The sequence below is a fragment of the Coturnix japonica genome, chromosome 21, assembly GCF_001577835.2.
Source record: "Coturnix japonica isolate 7356 chromosome 21, Coturnix japonica 2.1, whole genome shotgun sequence".
In the NCBI taxonomy this organism is placed as follows: Eukaryota; Metazoa; Chordata; class Aves; order Galliformes; family Phasianidae; genus Coturnix; species Coturnix japonica.
The window spans coordinates 1,315,096-1,328,948 of NC_029536.1; the positions used below are offsets into that span (position 1 = coordinate 1,315,096).

The following is a 13,853-nucleotide window of genomic DNA, read 5'->3' on the forward strand; positions in this document are numbered from 1 at the left end:
AGCAAAGACCAGGCCAACATCAACTTAAACTACCTTTCTCTTTTCAAGGTTCCACAAAAGCTGAATTCTAGGGCACCATGACTTCATTCAACGAAGTCATATAAAAGGGTTCCTACATATGTTTTCCAATAAGGCATCAGTTGAAGTTGACACTATTCTCCATTTAGAATCTTTGAAGAGCTAAACTTTATCTACCTTGTCCCAGTGAATGTTCCCTGAAGATCTAAAATAGGTCACGTGAAGAAAAATTCTTAGGGTAACCACTACTGCAAAGAATCCATAAATACTATTAGATCTTTCTGTACATATATTATATATAAAGATAATAGAGAACAAGCAAAGGGGGACACTGTCTTTTAATAAATTTTGGAATTAAAAAGTCACTTAATAAAAATGCAGTTGTATCACATGAAAAAGTTCACATGCAGGTCATTTATCTGATTTTTTTTTAAACTATAGAAAATGAAAACTTTTGTTAAAACCCACAAAATTTGTCTCCTATAGCCAGTTGGAGTATATTCTGAAGGGGCTGCATGAAGTTGGCTTAAGTTAATCAAGAAACCCTTGGGTATGAAAGAAATTCCAACTAAAACAATTAAAATATATATATTTATAATTCCAGATCCTCAAAGGAAATTGGAATAGATTTTGAAGAAAGCTGTGAGTCATCACAAAGGAACCCAATTTTAGCATCTGCTAGGAGATGTAATGGTGAAACTGGCATTGAAACCTAACAGAAATGAGTTACTTTAGAAGCTGTGTGTGTGTTTTTCTCCCTACTGCAAAATCTTTACGTTTGTATATTTCTATTTATATTTATGACTCAGTAATACCATGCATTTAGCAAACTGGCAACTATTTAGGTCTACTGAATTGTTATATGAAAATAGCACATGGCCATGAAGCAGAAAACAGCATCATGTGTGCCACCTGGCTTTTTTCCTACATACGTGCACAGCACTTCAGGGTGATACTGAGAAGAACTATGTAAAAACATCAAACTCAAAGCCATTCATCTCTCCAGTGCAATGGATACTGAAAGAAAACCGTTATCCCAAATCCAGGGGATTATCCAAAGTTTCTCCAACTTCTTACAAAAGATAAACTCAAAGCAAGTTGGTTAGAATGCCAGTTTCTTCACGCAACTGATACTTCAGATAAAAATAGCGAGATCCTCTTAAAATGAAACTTCAACTGCTTTGTCACAACTCAATCATTTTTATGAAGAAAAAAAGGCATTGTTACAATGGCTCAAAAATCGTTCCTTTAGTTATAAGTAGAATTGGTCAAAAGGTTGATTGCACCTTCTAGCTAGCAAAGGTCTTTCCCACATCTTCTTTCCCTTTGTATTTCCTCTTGCCATGTGTGAAGGGTATATATCTGTACTTTATCATATGCTGTGAAGAGAAAAATATGGATTTTTAGAAGCAAGATATTTAGGTAGAATTTACAACTCACTCACACAAACTGATCAGAGTTTGATTTCTCCCCCACCAGAGACTCTAAAAGAACCCTCCATTAAAAACAGCAATAGTTAACCTCAGAATTGAAGTAGGTAAGATTAATTAAACAAAGCAAAACAAAACAAAACAGATTGAATTTTAAGATAAAAAATTTTTTTGAATGAAGCATGAAGTTTAGTATATGTACCACATGAAGATTTTTCCCCAAGCACTTTTGTTTTCCTTTAATATACACCTGATGTTTAGGTATTAAGTCTTCAAGTTTCTCTTGTAAATGAAACGTATACAACAGATTTAATACTTGTAATGCAGTTAACTTGATAGGGGTTGAAGCAACACCATGCATTCTGACATCACAAATGCTATTATCTGTTCTTAGCAATTTACCTTGATTTGCCTCTTCATAGTGATACAAAACAGCATAATGAAGTACATCACAAGGATCGGCCAAAAAACAGGAACGTTGAAAGCCTCAAAGAATGTACATGCCATAGCAACCAGGATGCCTTTAGTGGCCGAGTGCCTTAAAAATAGCATTAACAATTAATCCTTCAACACCAGTCACTGTTAATTAATGCAGATATTTACATGTTACAGAAATGGAACGTGGGCAGATAGACTGACTCACCAGAATTTAAACTCTGGGAGCCTCCTAATGAAAGGCCGAAATTCTTCATTTTGCCTTGTAGGTAAGGAAGGACCATCATCTGGAGAAGATAAAATAACAGTCAATTTTTCTCACCATTACCTAGATTCCAGTTACTGTTGCAGTTTTAATATAACAGGGTTGGCTTCCCATTAAAAAAAATAGATAACAAAAATGAGTATCAGGTCACTGAGTTATTGTAGGTAGAACTTAAGTCATATATACCATCTGTCAAAATAAAGATTAACAATACTGAATTGTTCAAGCCATAAAAAACATCACTGGTGACCAATTTCACAGCAATTCCTAATGTCAAGTTGTATGGAATTTCAGCAAGTTAAAGAATACAGCGTCAGACTGAAATTGCACATCCTTACATTATTACACCAGATAAAATAAGCTGGAAGTTTAAGCTCAAAATTACTGCAGAATGAATTGTTCATCGTACCTGAGTCTTCCATTAAAGAGGGATCTACCTTTGGCGACAAGAAAGCTATAAAGAGATTTAGATGGTAGATTCCCAAGGCATATGTCACAATGTACCAACCCTAAAGAAAGGAAGGAAATGGAGGAGAAAATGTTAAAGACCTCCTGTACACCACTTTACGTTACCATCAAATAAATAATCTTAAGCATTCACAAATTCTATAGTCTGAAGCCATGAGTTTAAAAACAGCAATTGCTTGCTCCTCAGACTACCTGATTTACCCTTAGTGTGTTCTGATGACACAAAATGTAGCTCCAGAAATCCTCCTACCACAAAAAATAGATGATATCTCAAACTATCCATCAGTAAACCCAGTTTTCCTACCTGCAGTAAATAAACTCTAATCATGTAGATAAAACTCAGACCCAAAGTTACGATCCATCGCACTGCAGTATATGGAGTAGATTTGTCTAACCAGGACTGGTAGATCTAGGAAGAAATACAAATTATGCAGCTGTAAAGTATATGATGCCCAGTGCATATTTCAGAGCAGCATTAGAAATAGTAAGCATTTGTAAATATATTTTGGAGAGTAACATGAAACATTGCAATTAACTTCAATTATAAACATAGATCTTTGAAAATAAAAGCTCAATATTTCCACAAAGGCCAAAAAAAACCCAAATCCTTGGGGCATCAGAAAGAAACCTAGATCTTAAATCATTCCTTGCTATCTCCCTTAAGTTTACTTTCCTTAACATGATTATGACAAGGAACATAAAGCAACATTTTTGGATGATAAGAACATATTTCCCCTGTGCAGCATCATACATATCCATTAAATATTCCATTAAATAGAATATTTTAGAACATTAGAATATTTGTTGTCTATTTTTAACACGTTCCAAATGAAATCTTTTGCACAGATATCAGTATTTCAGCAGTTCCATCCAACCACAAACTCGTTACGCTTTGCACCGCGTCCTGCTTCTAATGGAGTCAGAGAAATCCTAAAGAAAACCAACCTGTCCAAGTCTTGTGAAAAATCGATAGACCACAGAAGGCTTCCCATGAACAGACTCACCAATACTGTCCCCTTCTGACATGGTTGCTGTGAAAATAAAACACAACACATAGGTAACATTCGGAACAAAAACCTAAGCGCTGTGAAACTTCATAGTATAGCATGTCTTATGTTCTTATATTCTTTTGGATAACCCTATTTGAAGGGAAAAATGAAGAGTATTCTTAGAGAAGGCATTTATTCCAAAAGAAATTCAGTTCTAAAAGAAATTGTCAAGAAGGTCAAGAAAAGGGAACTTTTACAAAGGCAAGAGGGGATCCAATCTATTTTAGGGAAAGAAAAACAAGTCCACACAGAAATGCAGGAATGAGCCTTGTTAGACATCACCTTGATAAGGCAGGAGCTGAGTTATAACATCTAAGCATTGATATGCACTGCAGCACCACCCTCCTGTCACCTCAGTGTCTAAAGACAAAGAACAAAACCAAAATAAATATATATATTTTTCAAGCTGCTTAAGATTTTCAAATACAGAGTAACCAGACAGCAAAGCATTTAAGTTCAGGACTCTGTACACAAGAGGCTACAGAAACAAACATGTGTCCTAAATCGAAACACGATTCAGTGAGTTTATCTAAAGAACGTGAAGATCTTTGCAGTCACAGAATAGTTTTAAGTATTGGCAAAACTGTACACATAAAGAACAGGGCCAGGATTCTGACTCCAGATGAGAAAATACCAAGGGGATCATTTTAAGTGCATGTTCCTACTGCCAATTCGAGATCTTTACTCTTGAGTTAAGCCCAACTAAGCTTTATCAGTCTATTGAAGATGTAAAGCAAACAAAATGAAATGGATTCTAAACAGAAACACATCTGCCACATCATCAAAAGCATTACTGACATTACTTCCTGGAGTCCCCATCTGGGGGTGGGACTACACACCTCTGGGACAGCTGGAGGACTTTCACCACAATATTAACATCTCCGGAGCCTCAGATGACAGCACATATGAGTGAAACATCATTAAATCAGAAAAATACAGATTTAGATACTGCAGTGGGAAAACTGAGGACAATCTGGGCAGTCAAAGAATCTTGAAGCTGAGTATTTCCTATAAATATCAGAAAACCAGATCCTATGGAATAAAAAGGAAGTAGGAAAAAAGGAGTCCTGTTACATCGGAAAAGGGAAAAAGGATCATGAGGCTTCAAAAGATTCAGTCCATTTCAATTCTAGTTATGGCTAAAAAGAAAACAAAACCCAATGGAAAGTCAAACTAAAAAAAGATATGGACATTTTATTTACAGACAAAATGGAAGTAATTATTATTCTGCCCATCCACTGCACTGCAGAAGAAAGAAATTACTCAGCACTATTAGCTGAGCATCATTTTGTGCTTTATTTGGGGTGGGTTTGAATCAACCTGAGATATAAAAGCACAACAAAAACGACATTCAATCTACTGATGATTGAATAACAATTTTCTGAAGATGGCAAACATCAAAACTCAAACCAATCCTCACATCACAACTACATGCTACAGGCAGACCCGCCACTCCAATCTTGCAAAGATTAACCTACAAAGACCAAGAAACAAATCGTGTCTATAAAGCCACCAATGGCTTTCAGGTGGAAGAGATGTTTTGCTCGGTGTATAGAACCTCTGTATGTGCAACTACATATGACTGTTCATCATCCATGCAGTTCCTCCATGGCAAGCCAAGCAATGCAAGCAGTTAACACTGTCTCTTTGACTTCAAGGAAACCCCACTGGCTCCTTTAAGGAGTGCAAGCCAAAACATTATGTGACAAAGTTGAAGAATTAGACTCTCATCATTTTAAAACATTCACTTAAAGAACATCTGTAAGTCACAAGCATCAAGGGAAGCCACCTTTCGCACTGGAGCAGGTTTACAGCTAAGAACCTAAGCCATACCTTATTGCTATATAGGATTACACCCAAACGGTAACAATTCCTCTTTCACAATGAGTTCTGATAACTCTAAAGGCAATAGCCAGAAGGACCTACAGAGATTAATACAACAAATGGCAGTTTGCAACTAGCAGAGCACAGCCCACTAACCAAACTGCCACTGAAGAACACCAAGCAGGTGAGCAGAACAAGGTAATACCATAATAACAAGGTAATAACAACTCCGTTGTTATGGCAATACCATCACAAACCTAATTGCATCCTTGAGGCCAAAAGCCATCTGAGCCACCTGCCCCAAAGTCACACACAGTTACAAACCTCTGACCGCAGTAAAAGCTTTCTTGAGCATAGAATACTAAGGAAGCAAATCGCTAACAAGATCTCACCACAGTGCGTGTCCCTTTCCTCATCACTTAAAGAAAATCCCTTTCACAGAATCACAGAATGACCTGGGTTGGAAGGGACCTCAAGGATCACGTAGTTCCAACCCCCCTGCCTAGCAGGGCCACCAAACATATACATTTAGTAGATCAGGTTGCCCAGGAGACCCCATATATCCCCATAGAGACCCCATAGACCCCCATAGACCCCATAGAGACCCCATAGATCAGGTTGCCCATGGCCCTGTCCAACCTGCTCTTGAACACCTCCAAGGACGGGGCATCCACAACCTCCCTGGGCAGCCTATTCCAGGGCCTAACCACTTTCCTAGTGAAGAACTTCCCCCTAACATTCAACCTAAATCTTCCCTCTTTTAACTTAAAACCATTTCCCCGTGTCCTGCTATTGTCAGCCCTTTCCAAGAGTTTACTCCCCCTCCTGGGTGTAAGTTCCCTTCAGGTATTGAAAGGCTGCAGTGAGCTCACCCCGCAACCTTCTCTGAACAAACCCAACTCCTTCAGCCTTCCTAAAGCACCGCCCTACAGCTGTGTGCTGGTGACAGAGCGAAGGACCAACCTCAGAGCGCCCCATGGGGTGACACAGCGGGTCGTTCACCCACAGCCCCCATAGCACAAACGGAGCCCGATAAAGAGAGCCCAGGCCCGACGGGAGCCAAGGGCCCACAACGGGATGCGGAACGGCAGCCCCGGGACTCAGCCTATCTGTGCCTCCACCCCCATACAGAGGCAGCACCGCCATCCTCGAACCCCCCGCCCCCACCCGTGCCGTGCTCCTGGCGAGGCCTTGGCTACTCACAGGCGGCCGAACCGAATCGTGCCTTCCGTCCCCCCTCCCCCCGCCTCCACAGCCCAATATGGCGGCCACAGCGGGGGGGTACATCCACTTCCGCTTCCGGGGTGAGCGGGACAGGAAGTGGACTTAATGCCGGAAGTGATGCGGCCGATGTCGCGTAGCCTACACCATCTGCGCATGCGCAGAGAGCTCTGCTCATCCTAGAGGGCGGCCCGCTTAGCCCCGCCTCTTTTTGCTCTCAGCCAATCAGCGCCGGGCTGCTCCTGCAAGGCGTCGCGTGCTGCGTGGGCACGTGGCGGCAGCGCTGCTCCCGTTTGCTCCCATTTACCCCCATTTGTCCTCATTTACCGCCTCAGCCCACAGCTCGTGCCCCGTACCCTGCTTCCTTTGGGCCTCCACAGCCCGCAGTGCCAAGCTTTGTGTAGTTAAAGCACTTGAGCCCTGTGGATTCGTTTGATATTGGTACGTGTGCGTGGCGTGTGGTAATAAATAGGTAAACCTGAAGTAAATAGGTAAGAATAGGTAAGTCTGAACCGTGTGGAGTTTAAAAGCCTTTATTAATGCACATAGATAGGGAAGATTGGGGTTAAAACGGCTTGAACGAGAGCAGAAACGCTCCATAAGCAAAGATAAGATGGTATTAAAAGTACCCAGCAGTGCTGTTGGGTGTTTGATGGAAAAATCCGGGCTAAAAACGAGCAAAAATGGGGCTCAGTAATTCAGTTCGGTGTATGTGCCTGCAGTACCGCTCGGTGCCGCTGGGCGGCGCTGCAGCTCGTGTTTTGAGCCCTATTGAGTCGCTGCTTTAGGAGCCGCTGTGTTGTGAGGGGCCGGGCTGGATTTGGGTTTAAAAGAGCTTAAAAGAGAAATTATACTTCTACAAAACAACAAAAAGCCATTGGTGGTGTTGGCAGTGCTTCGTTTGGTGTTCATACACTAAACGAGCTTAAAGCAGCTACTGGATGCAATTTGTTATTCAGGTATTCCTTTGCAATGTGCTTTTAAACATAAGGCATAAGGATACTGACAATAAAATGCTTGTAGAGTAGCAAGAATGAACTAAAATGCATTTAGTTATCACACAAAGCTCTACAAGAGAGGCCTAAAAAGCCACTTTGTTGGTGAATATCAGCCTTACTTTGTACCAATGGTTCCATACATAACCATAATAAATATAGGAATTTTGGGAAAGAAAGAGGAAGAACACTTTTTCTAAGCTATAATAATACAATAATATCTCAGCCTTCTTGATCACTAAACTAATTTCACTTCAAGGAAGGACGTTATGAAAGCCAAGGTAGGAAATCCAGCTGGTCAATGGGGGATCTAAACTAAAGCCAATGGAAACAACCTGACTTGAAAACAAACCACCACTGACCCACGTTTGCCTGTCTGGCTTTAGTGCCTTTGCATGTGTGTGTATGCATGGCAAAGAAAGGGAAGCAATGAAATGTAAATGAAGTTTGCAGAGGTTACTGAGGTAAAAACAAACAAATAAATATACTATTTTTCCTCAGAAGTGTTTTGCTTTCCGTGCTTCCTCATTTCTGGCTGCTGCATATACATCCTGGTAAGCAGATGCTGTGTTCCATTCTGTCCCCGTTGCTGCTTCTTTGTGTGTTTTGGCTGTGTTTAGTTTGTCTTCTTTCCCAGAGGAAGGCCTGCTGTTTGATACACCTGTTAACAACACTAAACAGGTGGCTGGCCTTATGGGCTTTTTCACCTGCAGGCTTTCAGGCTTTTTTCCTGCCCTAGAATCCATGTGAGTTTTGGTATCTGTTCGGAGGAGTCACAGTTACATTTAAGTGACTGCAATTTAAACTGGTCAGCATTACACTTCATAGTAGCAATGGGGACAAACGTGGTGGGTTTTGCTGCTCAGTCTGACCCTCCATCAGCTGAGGCTGCACCCCATCAACACAACCCTGTTCTAAAGCTAAGCACGGTGCAGTCATCATTGGAATCTGTGAAGTACATTTAATGTGGTATTTCTGATCGGGGCCCTGCAAAAGGGTTGAAAGCAGCGATGAACAAATTCCCAACATCTCAGTTTTTTAATGTGAAATGTGTCGTGCTGATCTGTTCAAGAAGGATGGAGCAGAGCTGAATTAACGATGACCTTGTGAAGCTGTTGTTAATGTACTGCATCGCCTTATTTATTTATTACTCAAAACATTTAAATGTGACTTTAAATACATTTCGAGTCTGGAACCAATGCATGAATAGATGGGGTGTATTTTCAGAATAGATTCCTTACTACTGAGCCTTAGGATTGGGGGATTTCTTTGTTCGGTATCTAACTGATAACAGACAATTTTATCCTCATCCATTAGTATATTTCAGTGACTTCTTTGCCTCTTTTGGTCTCAGTCCGTGGATAGCAGTGTATTTATCCAGCACATTGTATGTCTTTGAATCAGAAAACACGGGGCCTTACTGAAACTCAAAGGTTTTTGTTTTGTTTAAGGTAGAAATTCCCACTGTAGGGTTTTGTTGTGTTCTTTTTATAAACAATAAAACCCACAGCATCATGCAGCCCATCACTGAAACCCTTTTCTCCATTTCCTGCTCTCCTCTTGTTTGTGTAGTAACTGGTAGCTCTTTTTTTCTGGAGGCCTCCATGTCACTCTGGTTGTTCACGCCTTTGTTTCTCTGCAGAAATGTGTGATGTATAGATAGTGCTTATGTGGACGTCAGCATTTCCAAACCTTGCATGTGTTGCATTGCTAAGCAACTTTTAGCAACACTTATCTCTCATCCTTATGCCATCTGGAAAAAAAAGGATTAGACAAGGAAATGTGCCAGAGAGAGACAAAGGCAAATCTAAGTAAGAGCTGGCTTAATTACTTCAGAGAATGGGTGACATTAATAGTAGGCAATCATGAGAATTGATTGAAAGCAGAATGCCTTTACAGGTAGAGATAAGGAACAGTAGAGAAAGGTAGTGCATCTTATTCCCCTGCTGCCTTTTTTGTTCCCAGAGGAAGCAGAACATAGAAGAACCCTACTGTATGTTTATGTACAGTGATGCAAGATGAAAACCCACATGACTTCAAGTCCCTAATTTAGTTCCAGTTACAGTGAGCTTTTTTCTCCTTTTCCCAGTTATGTGCACTCAGGAGTGTAACAAGCTGACAGCTTTAAGTCTCTTTTACCAGGCAGAGAAGATTGTTAAAATGCCAGGGGAGCTTGAAGCTTCTGTACATCAGAGTTACCAACTGCTGTCATTGAGATACCTGCTGTAGATGCTTGCTTTAAGCAGCGGCAGAAGGAATAGAGCACTGCAAATCAGAAGTGCATTTCCAAAGTACAACGTTGTCAGTGCTTTCATTTTCCAGCTTAAATCCCAGATTGCTGAGGCTGCAAACAGAGCATTGGAATCTTCAGCCACAAAGTGGAATTCTGATGGGGTTCACACAGATTTTAGAGCTATAGTTACTCTTTAGTTTGTACATCTGCTGTTTATCACACAAGAGGCCAGAAATCCAACTTCATAGAAGGAGGTCTTTAAATTATTATTATCATGATTAACATTGGAGGAATTGTACCAAATCCCATTTAGTTATCACACATCATAACAAGTGACATTTGTTACTGAGTTGTTCTCCTTCCTATGCCTGGACTTTTGACTGAGCTTTGCCCATTTTCTGATAGAGGAACTGCTGTATTAGTGAGAACGTGCCTATAAATTCATCTTGGAATTACTCCATGTTGGGTAAGAAGGGATCTGCTGGAAAAGCTCTTCATCCTATTGAACAAGATATTGATATTGCACAAGGTTGAGTGCTTACATGTGCCAGCTTAGGTTGTTAGACCTTAATTTGATCACACCATAGCTTTATATATATATATATGTGTATATATATATATTTGGCTTTTTAGCCTTTAAACTTACATTTTATGCGCAGGCTGCATCTTGGGTCAAATGCAGCACAGGTTTAAATCACTGAAGCTTTCTGGAATTGTTTGGAACACTTTTTCACTTTCCACAACCTTTACAAGCAAAATAATGCACGGTTCTGCATGTGACAAAGCAGTTATTCTTTCTTGCCATGTAATTTAGTGCCATGTAATATATGAACTGCAGGACCTCACATAATAGTATCCCACAGTAACAAACGTTAGGCAAGAAGTGTTTGATTCTTCCCCCCATCTCCTTTTAGAGGAGTGCCACATAATCCTTGGCAGTTGTGTGGTCTCCCATTCAACTTCTGACAAAAATGTTGGAAGGGTATTTATAAAGAGCCTTGAGGACCACCCACTTTGCTATTGAAAATGTGCTGAAATAATCCCTTCTTTATAATGTAGCTGTGTTGTAGTCAAAATTTGAAATCCATGTGTATTTCTGTTTAAAGGGGCAATGGAGAAATGACATATTCAATGGACAGGGCACTATAATTCATTGTTCCGGTGACATCTGTGATAGACTGTGGATCAATGGCCGCGCTGCTGGTAAGTAGATTCATTATGCTCTCCAGTTATTAACGAGACTTTGACATAATGCTTTGGTTGTCCTTCTTTTGGTTCATATCATCTGACTATAGTGTCTGGTATCCTCTGAGTGTTCCTCCTATAATGTATAGTTCTACGGAGCGTGGGGAGAGCTGTTTGAGTGGGACCCTTGCTGAAGGGAGAGAGCTGTTCATAGTAAATTCAGAACTACAGCGAGGTATCAGATGTTCTTGTAATGGTTTTTATTGTTGTGATGAGGGACTGTTTTTTAATAAGGTGAATTTTTCGCTTTAAAGTGAAGGTGTTTTGGAATAAGAAAGTTGGAAGGATAGCAAAAGGAACGACTCGGTCTGTGTGTGAGAGGTGTGAGTTTGTGCAAGAGGAATCCTAGTTCAGATTGGTACTGGAAATGAAGTATTGCTTGGCAGGTCATAATTTGTGAAGCATGCAGCAGAAATGAATCTTATAATGCAAAGCTATGGACTCAGTGAGCTTTCCAATCCATTTGACTTATGTATGGCAGGACTGTATATGCAATGGAGTAGTTAAAGCTTCAGTGCAGCTGAAGGTACCCAGATAGGACTGCATCACATAGAAGGACATGATCTGATAAACCTGAAATAGAGCATATATGCACATCCCCTTTGTATCAAGCATCAGAATATATGGAGTGGAAGAGTGCATTTAATGCAAAAAAAAAATAGTAATCAGAGGGATATCATTAGTCTTATTCCCATCTTTAATATTAGGTATGCTTGTAATGTTAGACTTGTGTTTTTAGAACACAATGAAAATGTTTACTTTCTAAAAGCATTTCCTGTGAAGGAGCTGCTGTGGGTTTCAGAAGAGTCTCACACTCCAGTGCTTCTTTAGTCCAGTCAGATTTGGTAGTAATCAAAATTCATAGCTATGTTCAAACCCTATAAAATGTTGTGATGGTCTGTTTTGTGATTAGTTAGCAGATGTTAACTTTAACAGGCCTTTTTTTCTGGCACTGTAAGCAGAACAATAAGGAATTGAATGGGTCTTGAAGAACTCTACACAATCATGGAAGCATTCTCTTCAGATTACTATAAGGATACATTTGAAGAGAGGAAATTTGTTCCACTCCTGTTCATTGGGTAGTTAGACTTAATTGTCCCTTTTCTCAGCAATGCAATCATTTACATTCTGTATTTAGATAGCACGATATTCCTGTTTATAATTAACACTTAATAGTTTTTTAACCTTTTTAAAGTGCGTTTATGTGGAAGTCAAAGTTATTCACAGTTCTTCAGTTTAAATAAATGTCTAGGTATGTATTTCAGGCAGTGATAGCCTGGCTTTGCAGAAACAAAGCAAATGGAAATATTATTTACAATGCAGTATCAGGAAGAGAGAAAAATGATTGTTTTTCTTCACAATTCGAGTAGGAGAAAAAGAAGAAACTGCCTTCATTGTAAGCAGTGAATATATATCTTCTTTCCATCCTTCCGGGAAGACGAGTAAGCTTTCATGTCGTGATTGTCCGAGCCAAGTACAGATGGTTTTGTTGGACAGGGAGCTCTTAATATTATGGCTAATGCCTGTTTTCTGGTATATGCTTACCTGTAAACTTAATATACCGTTCCTGCTTTTTTAACAGGTAGATATTTATTGTTGTTTTGACTGTTTTATCTCCAATTTCCTGATAACTCGTCACTGGTAATAATTACTGTATTTGGAATCTGCATTCTAAATATCTACGTGCACTTCAGCTCTACCACTCAATAACAAAAAGATTATTTTAATGGAGCTCCAAAAGAAAACCACACCAACAAAAAGAAAGTTGAATGTTTCCTCAGCTGCCTCCGTAGCAGCTGGAATGAAGCATCACTAATGCTTATCCCAGGTCTTTGTTGTGTTGCCAGGGTTTTATGTGAACATTAAATAAAGAAACAAACAATAAAAAGCTTTGGCATCAGAAGGACCCTTATAGGTACCTGCAGAAGTTATTCTGTTTATTTTGAGTCTTTATTTGCTGTATGAGCAAAATAATCTTGACAAATTTGAGCTGTAATTTGTGTAAAAACAGCCTTGGAAGGGAGAACTTGGAGTAACACCTTGCACATTTGAGAAGGTCAGACATAGGAGTGTGTGACCTCATTGTGGTCTAGTGCAGAATTGTACATAATCTGACACCAAAGCCAACCCCTGTGAGCCCCCCAAAGGTCCTTCCTTAACACCATCCTTTCTAGGTATGTGTTTTGTAGCTTTTTTTGTTTGCTTTCTTGTCTTATTTCATATGGACCTTTCACTCTGCTGGAAAACCTGTTATTTCCAGGTGTCAAAATGATCATTGTCTTAAAAATAGGAATAGACACAAAAATTATCACCACCATCCATAATCGTGTTATTTGCTTTGAGAAGAGGGAACAAGACCAGCAAGTGAAACCTCCTCTGTTGATGTGTGCTCTAAGAAATGGAAGGGTGGGAGAAGAAAGCTGAAGGTGGGACTTTCAGTTGTCTGCTACCTTCAGGAAAACAATCTGTTCAATAAAGTAAAGCCATTGTCATCCAAACTTGTTTTTTAAACACGTGAAACTTCACAAAAAAGAAATGAGGATTCAGTAATTTTAAGACTCCGATAATTTGTGTGAATGTGTGTTTAAATAATCAGATCTTATGGACCTGACTATCGTATCTTATAGTAGGATGTTGAAATAGTAGCTATCTGACTGTCCTGTCTGTAAT

The 13,853-nt window shown here is 39.7% G+C and overlaps 1 protein-coding gene across 2 annotated transcripts; it reads right to left on the reverse strand.

Moving 5' to 3' along the window:
• Nucleotides 1–338: 338 nt before the first annotated feature.
• RER1 (retention in endoplasmic reticulum sorting receptor 1) lies at nucleotides 339–6,822 on the reverse strand. Of its 2 annotated transcripts, XM_015882613.2 has the most exons (8): nucleotides 6,693–6,808; nucleotides 3,948–4,025; nucleotides 3,562–3,647; nucleotides 2,921–3,025; nucleotides 2,558–2,657; nucleotides 2,092–2,170; nucleotides 1,851–1,986; nucleotides 339–1,397 (listed from the first exon to the last, which is right to left on the reverse strand). In XM_015882613.2, the coding sequence occupies exons 3-8, from the start codon at nucleotides 3,640–3,642 to the stop codon at nucleotides 1,308–1,310; spliced, it is 591 nt and encodes a 196-aa protein (XP_015738099.1). In that variant the 5' UTR covers nucleotides 3,643–3,647; nucleotides 3,948–4,025; nucleotides 6,693–6,808; the 3' UTR covers nucleotides 339–1,307. The 2 variants fall into 2 exon arrangements, with proteins under 2 accessions (XP_015738099.1, XP_015738098.1); XM_015882612.2 differs by lacking the exon at nucleotides 3,948–4,025 and having other exon boundaries at nucleotides 6,693–6,822.
• Nucleotides 6,823–13,853: the final 7,031 nt, after the last annotated feature.